Source organism: Mustelus asterias, chromosome 12, assembly GCF_964213995.1.
Source record: "Mustelus asterias chromosome 12, sMusAst1.hap1.1, whole genome shotgun sequence".
Classification (NCBI taxonomy): Eukaryota; Metazoa; Chordata; class Chondrichthyes; order Carcharhiniformes; family Triakidae; genus Mustelus; species Mustelus asterias.
In genome coordinates, this window is record NC_135812.1 from 100,331,634 (window position 1) to 100,346,827 (window position 15,194).

The following is a 15,194-nucleotide window of genomic DNA, read 5'->3' on the forward strand; positions in this document are numbered from 1 at the left end:
TTTTCTTCAGCTAATTGAAGGTTGTCTCATGCATTGGAGAACGAGCCCATGCAGCCTTGAACCGGCAGCTAGTGCAGTCATCTGGCAAACAGGAAATCACCAGATGTATCCTTGGAGACCTTGGTCTATGTTGTCTCGAGTCATCTCAGATTGAGCAGCTTCCCATCCATGTGAAATCTAATTTGGTGCCAGGATCACCATGAAAGGCACCATAGAGCATGGCAGAAAAAACATGTTGGTACTAGCATGTCACCCTGCTTAACTCCACTAGTGACGTCTGAAGCATTGTCAGTACATGGGAACCTGCTGGTGTGCCTTTGTGGAACTGTCAAATCATTATGCTGGATTTCTCAGGGCATCCAATTTTCTCCACTGCCTTCCAAAAGCCCTCATGATTGACTGTCAAAGGCCATCATCAGGTCAGTAAACGGGATGTAGAGGTTCGTTTGTGGAGATCTGGCAGCACATTCTCTCAATGTTGATGTCAAAAATGAGACATGTCCAAAAACTGCCAAGTCTGTTCAGCAGACTTTGAACATCAGTCAGGGAATGAAGAGGAATAAGTCTGCCTACCAAACTCTACAGAGCAACAGTCCTGTCCACTCTGCTGTAAGCATGCAAAACCTGGACTACTTTAACGTCTTTGGAAACTTTGGAAGATCAAATGACAGGACAAAATACCACACTTGAGGTGCTGACCCGAGCTGGCATTCCGAGCACCCATACCATATTGAGAGGGTCTCAACTGAGTTGGGATTGTCATGTAGACAGAATACCTGATACTTGCCCACCAAAACAAATCTTCTAAGGAGAGTTTGAGTATGGGGTGTGCAAAGGAAGTGCTACTTGCACAAACTGAAAGCTTCAGGAGTTTTGATATTGACTTGGCGTCCTGGCAGATGCTTGTCCAGGAATGTTGCACCTGGTGCAACCAAATAAATGGTACGCCTCCTTCAAAAGCAAGTGAGTAACAAGCAGAAAATGCAAGCAGAGGAAATCCCAAGCAGGTAACTTGTTCAAAGCTCAGTCAAGCTATTTGCAGCAGAACCTTGCAGGCAATGATCAGTCTTACCAGAAAATCTATATACCCACTAGGAACCCCACTAAACGCCACAGAAGATGAACAAAATAATCTTTGCCATGATGGGAGAACAAGAAACTATTGGACCCATTGAATTTTTCACCTACCTACTCTTCCTAATGTCTTGGATATGCCCTTGTGGGGGCTTCACGAGCCCAATTCCCAATTTGTAAATATCCCTCTGTTCATTGGATGTCATCACTAAATTTTGGTATTTTGTTCTCATTTTCCAAGTTATTTCTGGATGTTGCTTTTTTTAAAATTATGCATTGCGACCACGATGAAGCAAGACTAACTACATCTTTCTAGTCTGGAACACTTCCTTTTTGCTCATACTCTTTTTCTGTCTGTGTGACCAAATTGACCTTTTATTATCTTCCCAGCAAGCCACTTACAAAAAAGAAAGAACGTGCATTTATAAACCACCTTTCATAAGCCCAGCATGCCTTAGAGGTTTATAACCAATGTTGTACTTTTGAAATAGGAATGCCCTGATTTATATACTGTTGTAATGTCCTGTGCAATACTTAATTTTAAAAACTTTCTAAAAACTTTACTGACTGCACCCACTGCATATCTATCCTCTAGATTTTTAAGGTTTGCGGTACTTCTCCGTTGATGGGGCAGGTTATCTATCTTCCTAATAACACAAGTGTGGGAAATCACTGCTGTAGAAATCATGGATGTGGACCTGTGTCATGACATTACATGCTGGAGCACCAATCCAACATCATCATTAGTCTGCATTTCAGGAAGCTTCAGTTTGTTGAATAGTGGGTTAATCTAAGTGGGTTCATATATGGTACCATATTTTTGTGATCAGTTTTTGCATATAAAGATGCTGTAAATTAACTTTTATTTATATTCTACCTAATGATGGGGTATGCCAAGTCAAAAGGCTAGTAGTTATTTTCAATTCAGTTCAAAACACAGGACCTGGTCATTATTTTTCCAGTTGCTCTGTAAGTCATGCAGTACCTATTTCTTTCTTATCTGTCCAAATGGGCGCCACCTGTTTTGTAAAATATGTTGCTTCTTTCACCATGATTTTTGTTAAAAGTATGTCTGCTTTCACTGCAGATTTTTGTTGTATTGTAGTAAGGTGTCACAATAAGATCTGCTATTTCCAAGTTGCCTAGCTGCACTGTAGATGGGTTTGAATGCTTTCCAGACTTACTACTTTGTATCAAAAAATGACAATTTAACCAGGCAGTCAAAGCTATCTGGCAGATTATTGTGATGCTACTACAAATTTGAACTACTTTTTGAAAACTGGCATTTGAACGGCTTTTAAAAAGTGCAAGTTTTACCCCATTATTTTTATGCCAGTGACCGACCAGCATAAAAATGCATCATTGTTGCCCAATCTGATTATCATACTTTAGTTAGCTTAGTGCAAGTCAGTGCCAAATATACTAACTCCTGTAAACTAATGTCAATGTTTGGGTGTGGAGTAAGGGAATTGGACATTCTGTGGATTTGTGTCACTGTGGACTTGGAACAGTGCCCCAACTCTTCCCTACTGCACCCCCATGTGCGATAGCAATGCTCAGATTTTTGCTGTAATTGTACATGCATAAATTAAATAAAGGTGAATTTATACTTCTAGAATAACTATCATTTTGTTGCGCACCACCTTTCATTTTTTTTGGAACAAATTTTCCCCTCTAATTTCTGCCCTTGGTTGAAGATTGAGTCTTGTGGATGTGCAAGTCCATGAGTATTTGGAAGCCAGCCATAGCCAAGTAGTAACTTGTGAGCCTGGGCGGGATTGTCGGCAGATTTTTCAGCATCCGTTGGGTGTCGTAGCCAAACTTGATTCTGTCCACGCGCAACGTCCATGCACACACATGCATTTCTACCATGTGATCAAGAGTTGTAACTCCAGTTTATGGTTCTTTTTCACTTCCTTTCCTAGTCATTTGTTTTCAAGGGAGTCTTCCAGGTGCTTAATGGGCATGATGCTGTTCAATTGTTTCACTGTGCGTTTAGATTTTTCCAATAGCACCACACTAAACCTGTAAATAAAACTGAAGAGGCTCTGTGAAAGATCCTAATTAGTTCACAAACGTTCATCAGCCAGTAGTTGCCAACTAGGCAACTTTTTTTTTAAATGCGCCTCTTCCCATGTGCTGTGGTAACTGAAATTATGGGATTAGACTGTGCAGGAGGGAGGAGAGTTGGCTACTGACTTGTCTTCCATTCCACGTCTGTTGCAACAAAAGAGCTTTACCAGGGGTGGACTGGCACACAAACATTTAGATAAGGGCCTAGACTAAAAAACATATATTAAGAATATCCTCTGAGCAGAGGGACCAACATTACACTAGCACAGTTACTAGTCACTTTTATATAAATTGAGCACCTGGTTTCAATCTGAAATGTATTTTTGTCAAATAAAGGAACATTCAGACATTAAGTATACAGTAACTGTCCCTGATGGACAGTGAGTCATGGAATGACTGCAGCATGACTGTCACGGTCCTTAAGAACACTTTAATTTTTTTTACAGCAGTATTTGTTCCCTGATTTGTGGGTAACTTGAGCAATTGATAACAATGCTATTGTATTAGCTGGAGATGCCAAATGCTTGTTTTAACTATTTGTAGCAACATCCTCTGGTTTCATCCCTTAAATAATGCCGTTCCAGCTATGAAAAGAATTTCTGCTCTGACCTATTTCCTGTAGCTATGGCAACAGCACATTTCTATTGGAATAGTGTTGTGAGTCATGAAAAATGACATTTCTATGCAATAATTGAAGATCAAAGATGTTTATGGAAATCTTACCAACACAGGAATTTCAAGAATTTTTTTTCTGGAAGGTAAAAATGCAATGCTCTTCAAAGCAAAAGGCAGACTTGAGTGCAAATGAGCATGTATATTGAAAAATCTGCTTGTTTTAGCATATTTTAATTAGCAACCCACAGAATGCTAATAATTACAGACATCGTCATTTGCATAACCTGTTTCTGTTAACTTCTCCTTTTCTGCAGTTATGTTCAGCTTCCTTGTGAATCCAGTCTGGGGCGTTGTTTGTGCTGGGTGCGGCTTTATCTGTCCTCCCATCACTTAACTATTGCAACTCCAGATTTCTAATTGTACTTCGATTGGCTGATTTGACTTGCTGCAACTAATTTTCTTCTGAAATACGAGTAAAAACTTTAACTCTTGAGGAACGTCTTTGATTGTAGTCTTTTTGATGTGCTTTAATTAACTTCATGAAAACCACTGTGTTTAAATCTAAATCCACAGCTTGCCTTTTGTTCACTGCCAAATCCCAAATAAGCATAATCCCTTGGAGGTCTCAATTTAGCTCTATATTTCCAAATCATAATCCTTCCTCCGCAGTATGAGTGAGGAGTCCATTCTTGTCGTGATGTACTTTCTTCTTTCTCCACTTTTAAACTCATCTATTTGATTGAAAAAATGAGTTCCCTTTGCCTTGTCAATGAAATGTCAAGGAATCGTATTACCTTACCAATGTTCCTTTGTTTAACTATCAATTTTAACCAAAAATGGAGTAGCATAGGTTTTTTCTTCATTACTCTTTCAATACAGCACTGATTTTCATTATATTTCTTCTTGCTCAGTGGCCATACTTTAATGTCTTAATAAAGTTGATTATATCTTTGGCCTCTTTTCCCCCGTAGTCATATCACTAACGTTAATGGTCCGTATTGCAGAATGAGATAGTTGTACTTTTGACAGATCAGTATTTGTAGTGAACAGCCCCATATTGTGTAGAGCACAGTTGATTTCACTTTATATAGCTATTTCCTGCTTCATACTGGTGTGAATGTTTTATTTCTCATTAACCATCATGAGGGAAACTAAGCATCATTTAATTTTTTTTTCAGTTTCTCATTTACATTTGAGTAATTCTTTTTAGACCATACAAGTTTTCTAGTAAACTGGAGTTTATTTCATTTGATCTTTGAAATGAGCAAAGAAAGAGATGTATTTTTTCTGCAGTAAAGGATTAGTTTTGATTTAACTCCTGAGGCAAGATGACACCGTTCTTGGACTCAAAAGTAGAATTGCTTCTTGTTCTTTGACCTTCTGCAAGCTTTAAATGTAATTTTTATGCAAATTTAATTGGCAGTGCACCAGGGTAAAGCTTTTTATTTCGTGAGGTTCCACTTGCTTTCATGCTAAACCTTTAGGATTCGCATTTGATCACAAGCCAGCTAACTTCTGGCACCTAGTCTTTGTGAAACTTGTTTCAACAGAGGTTGATAGAAATTAGCATTCATAATCAATCTCTGTTTCAATAATTCCAATCTTCACACCTATTAAATGTTATAACCATCAAGCCACAGCTAATACAATGGAGAGAAATATAATTTACAGTCGCTTGTTTTTTTCCACATAAAGTTGGCATTAAGCCTCCGAAATTCATGGTGTGATTCGTCACGTCAGGCATCATCTTGGCTCTGGTGACTTTCTCATCTGGCTCGCCTGCTTGAATCGTGTATTAGGCTCCTTTAAATGTAAACAAGGTCCTACGCTAGAAATGTAGTTGCATATGGACAGAGCTTTCGTCACTCTTCATCTGTCTAGTTCTACCAGAGACTGAGCGAGCAAACCAGCTATGCTTTAAAAGGATTGCTGGAGGCCTTCGTAAAAGGCAGAATATATTTTCAGTTCTTCATTTTGTGGATTGGAAGAGGCAGGTGTTTGGTGCCCACCCAGGGAATCATCTTTGATTTCGCTGCAATTATCTCCTCACATCACAGGAGCAGCCTGTTTGAAGTGCCAATGTTTAATCAACTTGTGACGGAGGGAGGTTTAGGAATGTTTGATTAAAAGTTTACTTAACTTACCTTCATGAAAGATAATCTTTTACTTTTTAATGCAACTTCTGCTCCTCCTGCCTCTCCGTTAGGCAATTCACACTATCACATTAATGGGATCATGTCCATGAACCAGGAGAATAAACAGCCATGTGGTACTTTGTTACTGTAGTGGTGACTGGTCACAAATTCTATTTTCCCAATGCTTTTTGAAGTTTATGTTGTAACAAATATTTTATAATACATCTTGGTATATATGCATTGCCTTATTTTGATAGTATATCATCTGTGACAAAGGTTTCACAAGTAATGTGCAATTAACAGTGGCAGGAGAATGATTGGTTATTTGTACTGTAACACATTTGTCAAGAAGAAAGGCATAATCATAGAACTGGTTTTTACTGAGTTTATTAGTCTATAGCCAAACATTTTAGACAATGTTACAATCCTAACAATCCAGAAATTAACTTCAAATCCACTGTAGTTTGTTGTGAATTGAGTTCAATAAGTTTAATGGTTGGTGGCCCAGCACCAGAACAATGGCAAAAAGAACTGTTGAATTGTCCTTGGAACTCTTCTTGGGAATTTGCATGATGAAGATCAATTCTAATCATGTCTCATGTTGCCATCTAGCCTGTTGTCTGTAAAGTATATTGTAAATTGTGGAATCACACTGAATAAATATATCCCCGCTAATGACCTTATTAAACCATTATAATTAATTCACCATTATTACATTGCCACTTTATAATGGATCACATGTCCTGATTGTAAGCACAGGTTAAAAATGTGGGTCTGACTTTATTGCTGAATAATCACTGATTTAATCGAAACTAAAATTTTGTGGTGGTGTAAATTTAGTTTACAATATTTTAATTTATATTTCAGATTGTACCCACATTAACTTAATTACACAAGTGTGCCAGTCGTAATTGAAAATTTTCTCTCTCCCTGCATCACCATTTTGTCGTCATTTCCTAAAACTTTTTCTTTTATTTTTCTCTCTCCTCTCTCCCCTAACCTCTGCAGTTTGTGGAGACAATAAGCAAAAAGCAATCTGATCTGGAGAGCCATGTTGGAGGTGGTTACAAAACGGCGTTGAGTGAAGAACGTAGGCGGTACTGCTTCCTGGTAGAAAAGCAGTGTGCAGTTGCCAAGAATAGCATGGTATACCACAGCAGGGTAAGTAATTTGCTAATCCTTTCAAATTAAGTAAATCTAAACCACAACATTGCAGCTTTTAAAAAATGTTCAAAGAGCAATGAAGAAACGTGTGGTTTTTTTCATACATCTTCCATATTTCTCTCCTCATCTAAAGATGGCATTTTGTCCCCTGGTGTCAGGCCTTCATTAGCATTTCAGCTGACCATTCTTTATATGTAAATGGTGCTGTGCATATCACAGTTGAGATCAGTGCTGTCCTCAGCTGATGTCTACCTGTTTATATTCCCGTAACTTTTCCCTTTTCTATCTTTATGTAGGCTTGGGGACATTCGTAATGCCCAACTGTCATCCTAGATAAAATCAGCTCATTGAGCAGAGACTGAAGTTCAGATTTAGCCTGTCCCTGATCAGCATTATCACAGTTGAGATCAGTGCTGTCCTCAGCTGAAGTCTACTTGTTCACATTGTTTCTGTAATTTTTCCTCTTGGGGACAATTGTAATGCCCAACTGTCATCCTAGATAAAATCAGCTCATTGAGCAGAGACCGAGATTCAGATTTAGCCTGTCCCTGATCAGCATTGCTCAGTATCACACAATGTTCCATGGTTATGATGTTTAACATTACCTTGATATTGAAAGTGGTACCTCATAAATAATTGAGCTACTGTTGTTACAGTAGTACACACCCATATCAAATGCTTAACGCCACAGTAGATCTTTGTATTGTGTATCCCGCAGAAAAATGTAACTTTTTAAAAAATCATCTTCCTTTTCTTCTGTTAGTTCCCTTTCTTTTCCTTGTCAGTTTGCTCATTGTCCTTACTGCCCCTGAAGGTATCGATTCGTTCCCAGTGTACTGTCCTGTTATCCTCCATACTTCACCCATGTACCAAACATTTCTGTCGGTTGACAGTAAGTGCCAGCAGGCTACTTGATCTTGAAGGATTTCACAGCCAGTTCTGCTCCTGTCCTCACCAAACCTTTCTAATCTGTGTAAGATTACTGGACGATGATTAAGAAGGAACAAAGGCCCTGGCTGTGCTTTTTTTTTACATGCAATTTGTAGCACTGTTCAGTTGTAACCACCTAATTTGGCACAAATCCAAAGATGGAACTTTGTAACATTCCAAGTGATTAGCTGGGCCATCTAGGGATCTCAGTTTTGTTACTGATAATTACCCAAGCAAAAGTTTCATAGCATTAAAGAGTGAAAATGATATTCACCACCACAAGTATATATAATAAATAATAGTTTCTTCTAACTTTCTAATAGTGGCTCTTTGTCATATGGATAGATTTGGTATATGGAGTGAAGTTAACTTAATCAATTAGAAAAATTTGCAGATCATCTGATACATGCAGAATAACTTGTATAAAAAAACTTTCAAAGTTACATGCCTCAAGGTGCATAGACAATTGGAAATGGTTCAGCTGACTCTATTGCGGGCTTAGGGGTTTAAAAAAAAAGATGGCATGGACAAGTTGGACTCAAGGGCCTGTTTCCATGCTGTAAACCTCTGACTCCTTAAGCTGTGAAACACACAGTCAATGGCCATGGCTGTATACAAAGGAATTGTCCCTAAACTGTGCCACCTTCCATCATATGACATGTGATGAATGGGAAGAGGTGGAGGAATTCCCTGCACAACTCCCTGTATTAGCATAAGTGGTGGTGTTGTTGAAAACAATTAAATCCAATTTGGACTCTGGTAGAACAAGGAAGCCCTCTAGTTGACATGTGGGCATGATGTTTTAATGTCACATTGCTTCAAAAACAATAGTATAATTAGATAAACCGAGTGGCAGCATTAAGCGAGAACACAAAATACTACCTGTATACTGCACGAGGATTCTATTCATGAATAAAAATAGATTAATGTATTCAGGCCTTTTAACAAAATTAGGACAGTTTCAAACACACTAAACTGACTGACAAAAATCAATACTTACAGGACCTTGACCCAATCCACCTCCACCAACAAAAGGTGCAAGTTCTGGTGGTACTAGGAGAGGTTTAGCACCTGGAATAGGGTCCGATATAATCAGCTCTGATTTGGTGGTGGCAAAGGGTTCAGATTAGGCAATTATATTTTGCAGACACATTGATTATATTTTAATGATATGGCTTCTTTTATCGGATTTTTACTACTTCTCAACCTTGTTATACAATTATTAATATTCAAGACAAGCAATGTCCTTTATTAAATCTTTGTCCCTCAATTTGTTTAAATTAAGAACATTGAAGGATTGATTCATCAGAAGAAGTCTCTAAGTTGTTTTGTTCTTTAACAGGGCAAGGATATGATGACACAAAAGCTTCCTGGCTGGCAACAGTCCTGCAGTGATCCCTCCAAAATACCTGACTGTGCATTGTCATTGGTGCAGCAGATGTCTTCAGGCAATGGAGGAACCCTCATCTCTGAACCCGTTGCTACCACCAAATCAGGGCTGATTATATCGGACCCCATTCCAGGTGCTAAACCTCTCCCAGTACCACCAGAACTTGCACCTTTTGTTGGTGGAGGTGGATTGGGTCAAGGTCCTGTAAGTATTGATTTTTGTCAGTCAGTTTAGTGTGTTTGAAACTGTCCTAATTTTGTTAAAAGGCCTGAATACATTAATCTATTTTTATTCATGAATAGAATCCTCGTGCAGTATACAGGTGTATTTTGTGTTCTCGCTTAATGCTGCCACTCGGTTTATCTAATTATATTACTGTTTTTGAAGCAATGTGACATTAAAACATCATGCCCACATGTCAACCAGAGGGCTTCCCTGTTCTGCCTACCAGAGTCCAAATTGGATTTGATTGTTTTCAACAACACCACCACTTATGCTAAAACAGGGAGTTGTGCAGGGAATTCCTCCACCTCTTCCCACTCATCACATGTCATATGATGGAAGGTGTCACGGGTTAGGGACAATGAGTTAGATAAGTTCCTTTAGCATATAATGAGAAGCAAGATCTTGCTGAATTTATTTGATTTCCATAAATACCAAGTTTTTTTTTTCCCCTGAAATTGGTCACATGTTCTCTTCCGGAGGATTTCTATCCCTAGAGATTTTTCTGGGACCCCGATCAGCTGGAAGCAACAGCAACTCTTATGAGGCTGAAAATTTACTTTTGATGTTGATGCAATCTTTTATGTAATTAAGCTAAATTAACCTCCTTCAGTAATCCCATAAAGTCAGTGTTGATGAAGTCATAATAAGTGGCATTGCACTTGCATAAAAGGAGAATTGTGAAATGTTGTTAAGGATTATTAATGCACTGCAACTGGCAGTTGTAGATGCAATACAGGTTTAAGCAATTAACAAACACCAGTCTCCAAATTAATGCTTTCTTATTCACTGAATAATTTTGTTGAGTGTTTCTTCTCCCAACACTATTGCAGTTATATATCTCCATTAAATTCAGATCAATTTATACTGAACTACCTAACATTCTGAATATCAAAACTGTTTATGTATTGATTCTTTCTCTTCAGTCCCCTTCTTAATAAGCTAATACCCAGCCTTTACCCTATTATCTTGCAGCTGGGAGACTGCAACTGTAGCTTAACGTTTGACAGATTATCTATTGGGAATTGGTTGGTAGTAGTTCTCGTTCTTGAGTCATCATATTCTTCCCTATTCCTGGGAGTAGTTGATGTCCTGGTTATTGATTTGTTCGACAATCGCAGCAACTGATCCAAATTAATCTGAGGTATTTTTATAGTAATGGATGGAATTGGTGACTGGTGCACTAGAGGAGCTTGTTAAATTAAGCATTTTTAATACTGAGGTTACATGGGTGCACTTTATAGGTGGGTTCATATCATTGCTATTACTCGGCTATGGAATTGTCTTCAAATCTATCAAATCAAGGTCAAAATGTAACTATGGCTTGATTCCACCGGAAAAGACTTTGGATACAATCAACAGTGCTCAACTGTTTAAGCAATAGATAGAACTTTAGTGCTGCTGCAATAATGAGATAAATGATCTGTGCTTATTGTGAAACTGGACTTAAAGAACAGATGCCTAGCTGATCTTTTCACCATTTCCCCATTGCTGCGTGGTGTTTTCGAGGATAAACTGTATACTGCAATAGCTCTAAGAATTGGAACTCTCGAGCCTAGACCAGTTGGTCTTATCGCTTTTCAGTTGGCCTGGCTCGACATTGTTAATACCAAGTTCTTCTTTATTACAGTAGCAAGAGAAAAATAACTGATTTAATCCTACTTGAATATTGCCTCCCAATAGTTAATCAGTGAGTGGCAAAGACAGCAGATGTCAAGCAATTTGCGACCCAAAACCTATCTGGGAAATAATTGCATGGTGCCACACATTCTGCAAGGAGATTGTGCAGATTAATAAATGTGTTGTAAATCAATGTACACCATGCATACTTTTTAAGTTCTAATGCAAGCATGAATTGAAGTTGTCAGTCACTGTTTATCTTAACAGTGATTTCCATTAATCTCGCCCCAGTAAGTCTGGGACATACTGACCAGTTATTCACACTATAATTAAAATATCTTTTCCAAAGATTTCAGTAGGAGTTCTGGTATCTGTGGGTTTGTTTTGAGATTGAATTAATTTTGGTCTAATTTATGTTCATTGGTTTTTATCTTCTTTCAGTGCATTGATATTCTGAAAAGTTCTTTTAGATTTAATAAGTATGTCACGGCAGCACAGTGGTTAGCACTACTGCCTCAGAGCTCCAGGGACCTGGGTTCGATTCCCTGCTTGGGTCACTGTCTGTGTAGAGTTTGCGCATTCTCCCTGTGTCTGCGTGGGTTTCCTCCAGGTGCTCAGGTTTCCTCCCACTGTCCAAAGATGTGCAGGTTAGGTGCATTGGCCATGCTAAATTGTCGCTTAGTGTCCCTGGATATGTAGGTTAGAGGGATTAGCAGGGTAAATATGTGGGATTACAGGGATAGGACCTATGTAGGATTGCGGGGTTGGGATCTGGGTGGGATTGTTGTCAGTGCAGATTCGATGGGCCGAATGGCCTCCTTCTGCACTGTGGGGATTCTAATCTATGAAGTAGGTAGATTTTGTCTAAATTGTATCCAGGGTTACTTTGAGAAAGCAAACCTGTCCATTCTGCTGCCATTAACTTAGAGTTATTGAATAAGGTTTCTGTTTTAATACAAATAAAAATCTGACTAAGCATCTAATTTTTTGAATTAATGGAATTGATTTCTGTATAATTACTTGTCCCTGGCACTTGGTGTTGTGGAATTAATAAAGGGCAATGAGGATATAGCATAAAAGAACTGCTGATCACCTAACCAAATTCCTTTATGGTTGACTCCTTATGATAAGTGACTAACATCATTGTACAATAACTAATACAAAACCTAAAGCTGATGTATGGGGAAACTAATGTGCGCTAGCTCTTGGGTTCACTGGGCTAGAAATGTGGTTCTATAGCACCCAGTTTGTCAATGCTATGAGGGCTATATGTCCAAAATGATTTCCATGTGTGCGCATAATTTTGTTGCAGACCACACTGGATGCATTTTGGTAAGAGTCAATTAAGAGGTGTCCTTTATCTCCAACAGAACTAGGTGTGAGGCAATTAACATATTTAAATAAGGGACATAACACCTGATTCCCTCTTGCAACTTTGATTTGCACCCAAGGCAACCAACATGGGATTGATTGCTTCCTAGAAAACCAAACGACTGATAAAAGATTAGCACCTAAATCACTGCCACTCCTGGTCCTGAGATCTTTGACCTCACTCCTTACTCCGACCTCGAGATGTGACTCTGCCCCAACCCAATCTCTCTGCCATCCCGATATTCCACTCCCCTAATAATAGTGCAGACCATTGTGATCTTTTCCAACTCCCCCCTACCCAATCACACTGAGGCCCAGTCATACCTGGTGAAGCGCAAACCCACTGCTCCTTCTGCATGATGATATCTTAAGGTCCAAAATCTCAACTCCTTAAACCTCTGTTTGAGTGTGGACTACATAGAACATAGAACAGTACAGGCCCTTCGGCCCATGATATCGTGCCGAACCTTTTCCGAAACCAAGATCAAGCTATCCCACTCCCTATCATGCTAGTGTGCTCCATGTGCCTATCCAATAACTGCTTGAAAGTTCCTAAAGTGTCCAACTCCACTATCACAGCAGGCAGTCCATTCCACACCCCAACCACTCTGAGTAAAGAACCTTATAGTTATGCCCCCTAGTAACAGCTACATCCACCCGAGGAAATAGTCTCTGAACGTCCACTCCATCTATCCCCCTCATCATCTTATAAACCTCTATTAAGTCGCCTCTCAACCTCCTCCGCTCTAAAGAGAAAAGCCCTAGCTCCCTCAACCTTTCCTCATAAGACCTACCCTCCAAACCAGGCAGCATCCTGATAAATCTCCTTTGCACTCTTTCCAGTGCTTCCACATCCTTCTTATAGTGAGGTGACCAGAACTGCGCACACTATTGCAAAACACTGCAAAACAGACTCTCAGATTTCTAGGGCCTTAACTTTATTTTGTACCTATCTATTGCTCATGACCAACTAGTCATTATTCTCATTTTTGGAGTTCCATTTTATTCCCATTTAGGTAAGATAAAGAGGAGAAACCTTTTTATTAAAGTACTTGAGATTGTTGAGTGCACCATTAGATTTAGTGATGGAAAAGGAAGCCATGTCAACATGTAACACCAAGTTGGAGAGGTATTTGAAGGACAAAAGGAATAAAGCAATATTGGAAGAGGGTAGGCACCCGGGATTAGACCGCTTTTTATGTGGAGGCTAAATACCAGCTCGTACTGATTGGGGCTGAATGGCCAGTCTCCGAGCTGTAATTTGTGTGTGATTGAAACCCTTCGATATGAATTTTGCAAAGCTGTTAAAATAAGTGGCAAGAGAGCAAATGCATTTTTAATTGCACTCTGGTTAATGTTGCTAAAGAAAACTTATCCAAGTATTCGCATAACTTGTTAACTGTAAATTAATATGTAAGACTTATTACTGAAAAGGGGAAAATCTTGAAGGCTGATGAGGACAAATGTTGTACAACACTAAAATAATGGAAACCTGATACTTTTGGCTTTATGTAGTTACAAGGATATGAAATATGTATATTTTAGAACATTTTAATTTCATTTTCACACACCGTTAAGTTAGATACTGAATAATTAATTACTTTTTCTATTTCAATTTCAGCGCATGATGGGTCAGGATATTTCATTAGTGCCTAACGGGGACCTTTCAAATTCACATCCTGCGGACTATCAGACCACAGGCCAGCCTGATCTCAAACCAAAGCCTCCCACACCACCTCAGCTTCCAAAACAACAATATGATGTCTACTCCAATACACTACCCACACGCAAAGCAATGCCATTGAAAGCCAGCCCCTTGTCAGGTGAGCGGCTGTTAATCTAGACATTGACTGGTGCTAATGAGGGAAATATATGGCAATCAAGCACAAAATGTATACTATAGAAAAAAAAAAAAGTCCTGCACTGACTTGTACGATTCTTTAATCATAACAGGTATTGAACTGGGTGTAGACTTGGTGCAAGGTGGTTATGGAATGTACCTCACCCTCCTTAATACTCAGGAAGAACATTTTTTTTTAAGTGTTGTAATTATCCTCGTAATAGTTGAGGCAGTCCTGTGATGTTTTTCTCTTAAATTACAGAAGACTACCCCCATTCCAGTTGTATGTGAACGTTAATATTTCAAGCCCTCTTACTGTTGTTAACTCTTGGATCCTGTCACATATAAATAACTCCACTTAGTTCCATAGTGATGGTCATGCTAAAGTCACTAGTTTTCAATAACTAACTGTCCAGTATGATTATTACTGCCTCAATGTTTCACCAGAAGCTGTTCAGTTTATTGGATAAATAGATTTTGCAATGGATAAATTGCACGTTTAGCCTAGAATGTGTGGTGGCATGGGATTGAAGCAGGCCTGCTTCTTTGCGACAACAAAAGCAAAATATTGCAGATGCTGGAAATCTGAAAAAAAATCTTGAAATGCTGGAGATACTCAACAGGTCCGAATACATCCGAGTTCTAACAATTTTATTAATTATGCAGGCTAACTGTTTCTCACTGGTGCTGTTTGACATCAGAATCTCGAGTATTTTTTTATTTCATTTATCGCTGCAGCTTGCTTTGTGCTCAGCAAAAG

At 38.9% G+C, this 15,194-nt stretch overlaps 1 protein-coding gene across 1 annotated transcript in view; it reads left to right on the forward strand.

Moving 5' to 3' along the window:
* LOC144501740 (BAR/IMD domain-containing adapter protein 2-like) overlaps window positions 1-15,194 on the forward strand; it is an 81,443-nt gene that overhangs the window by 53,380 nt on the left and 12,869 nt on the right. The window contains exons 7-9 of the mRNA XM_078225718.1: window positions 6,906-7,058; window positions 9,334-9,585; window positions 14,216-14,417. Coding sequence (XP_078081844.1) covers window positions 6,906-7,058; window positions 9,334-9,585; window positions 14,216-14,417 — 607 coding nt within the window. The remainder of the gene's footprint in view (window positions 1-6,905; window positions 7,059-9,333; window positions 9,586-14,215; window positions 14,418-15,194) is intronic.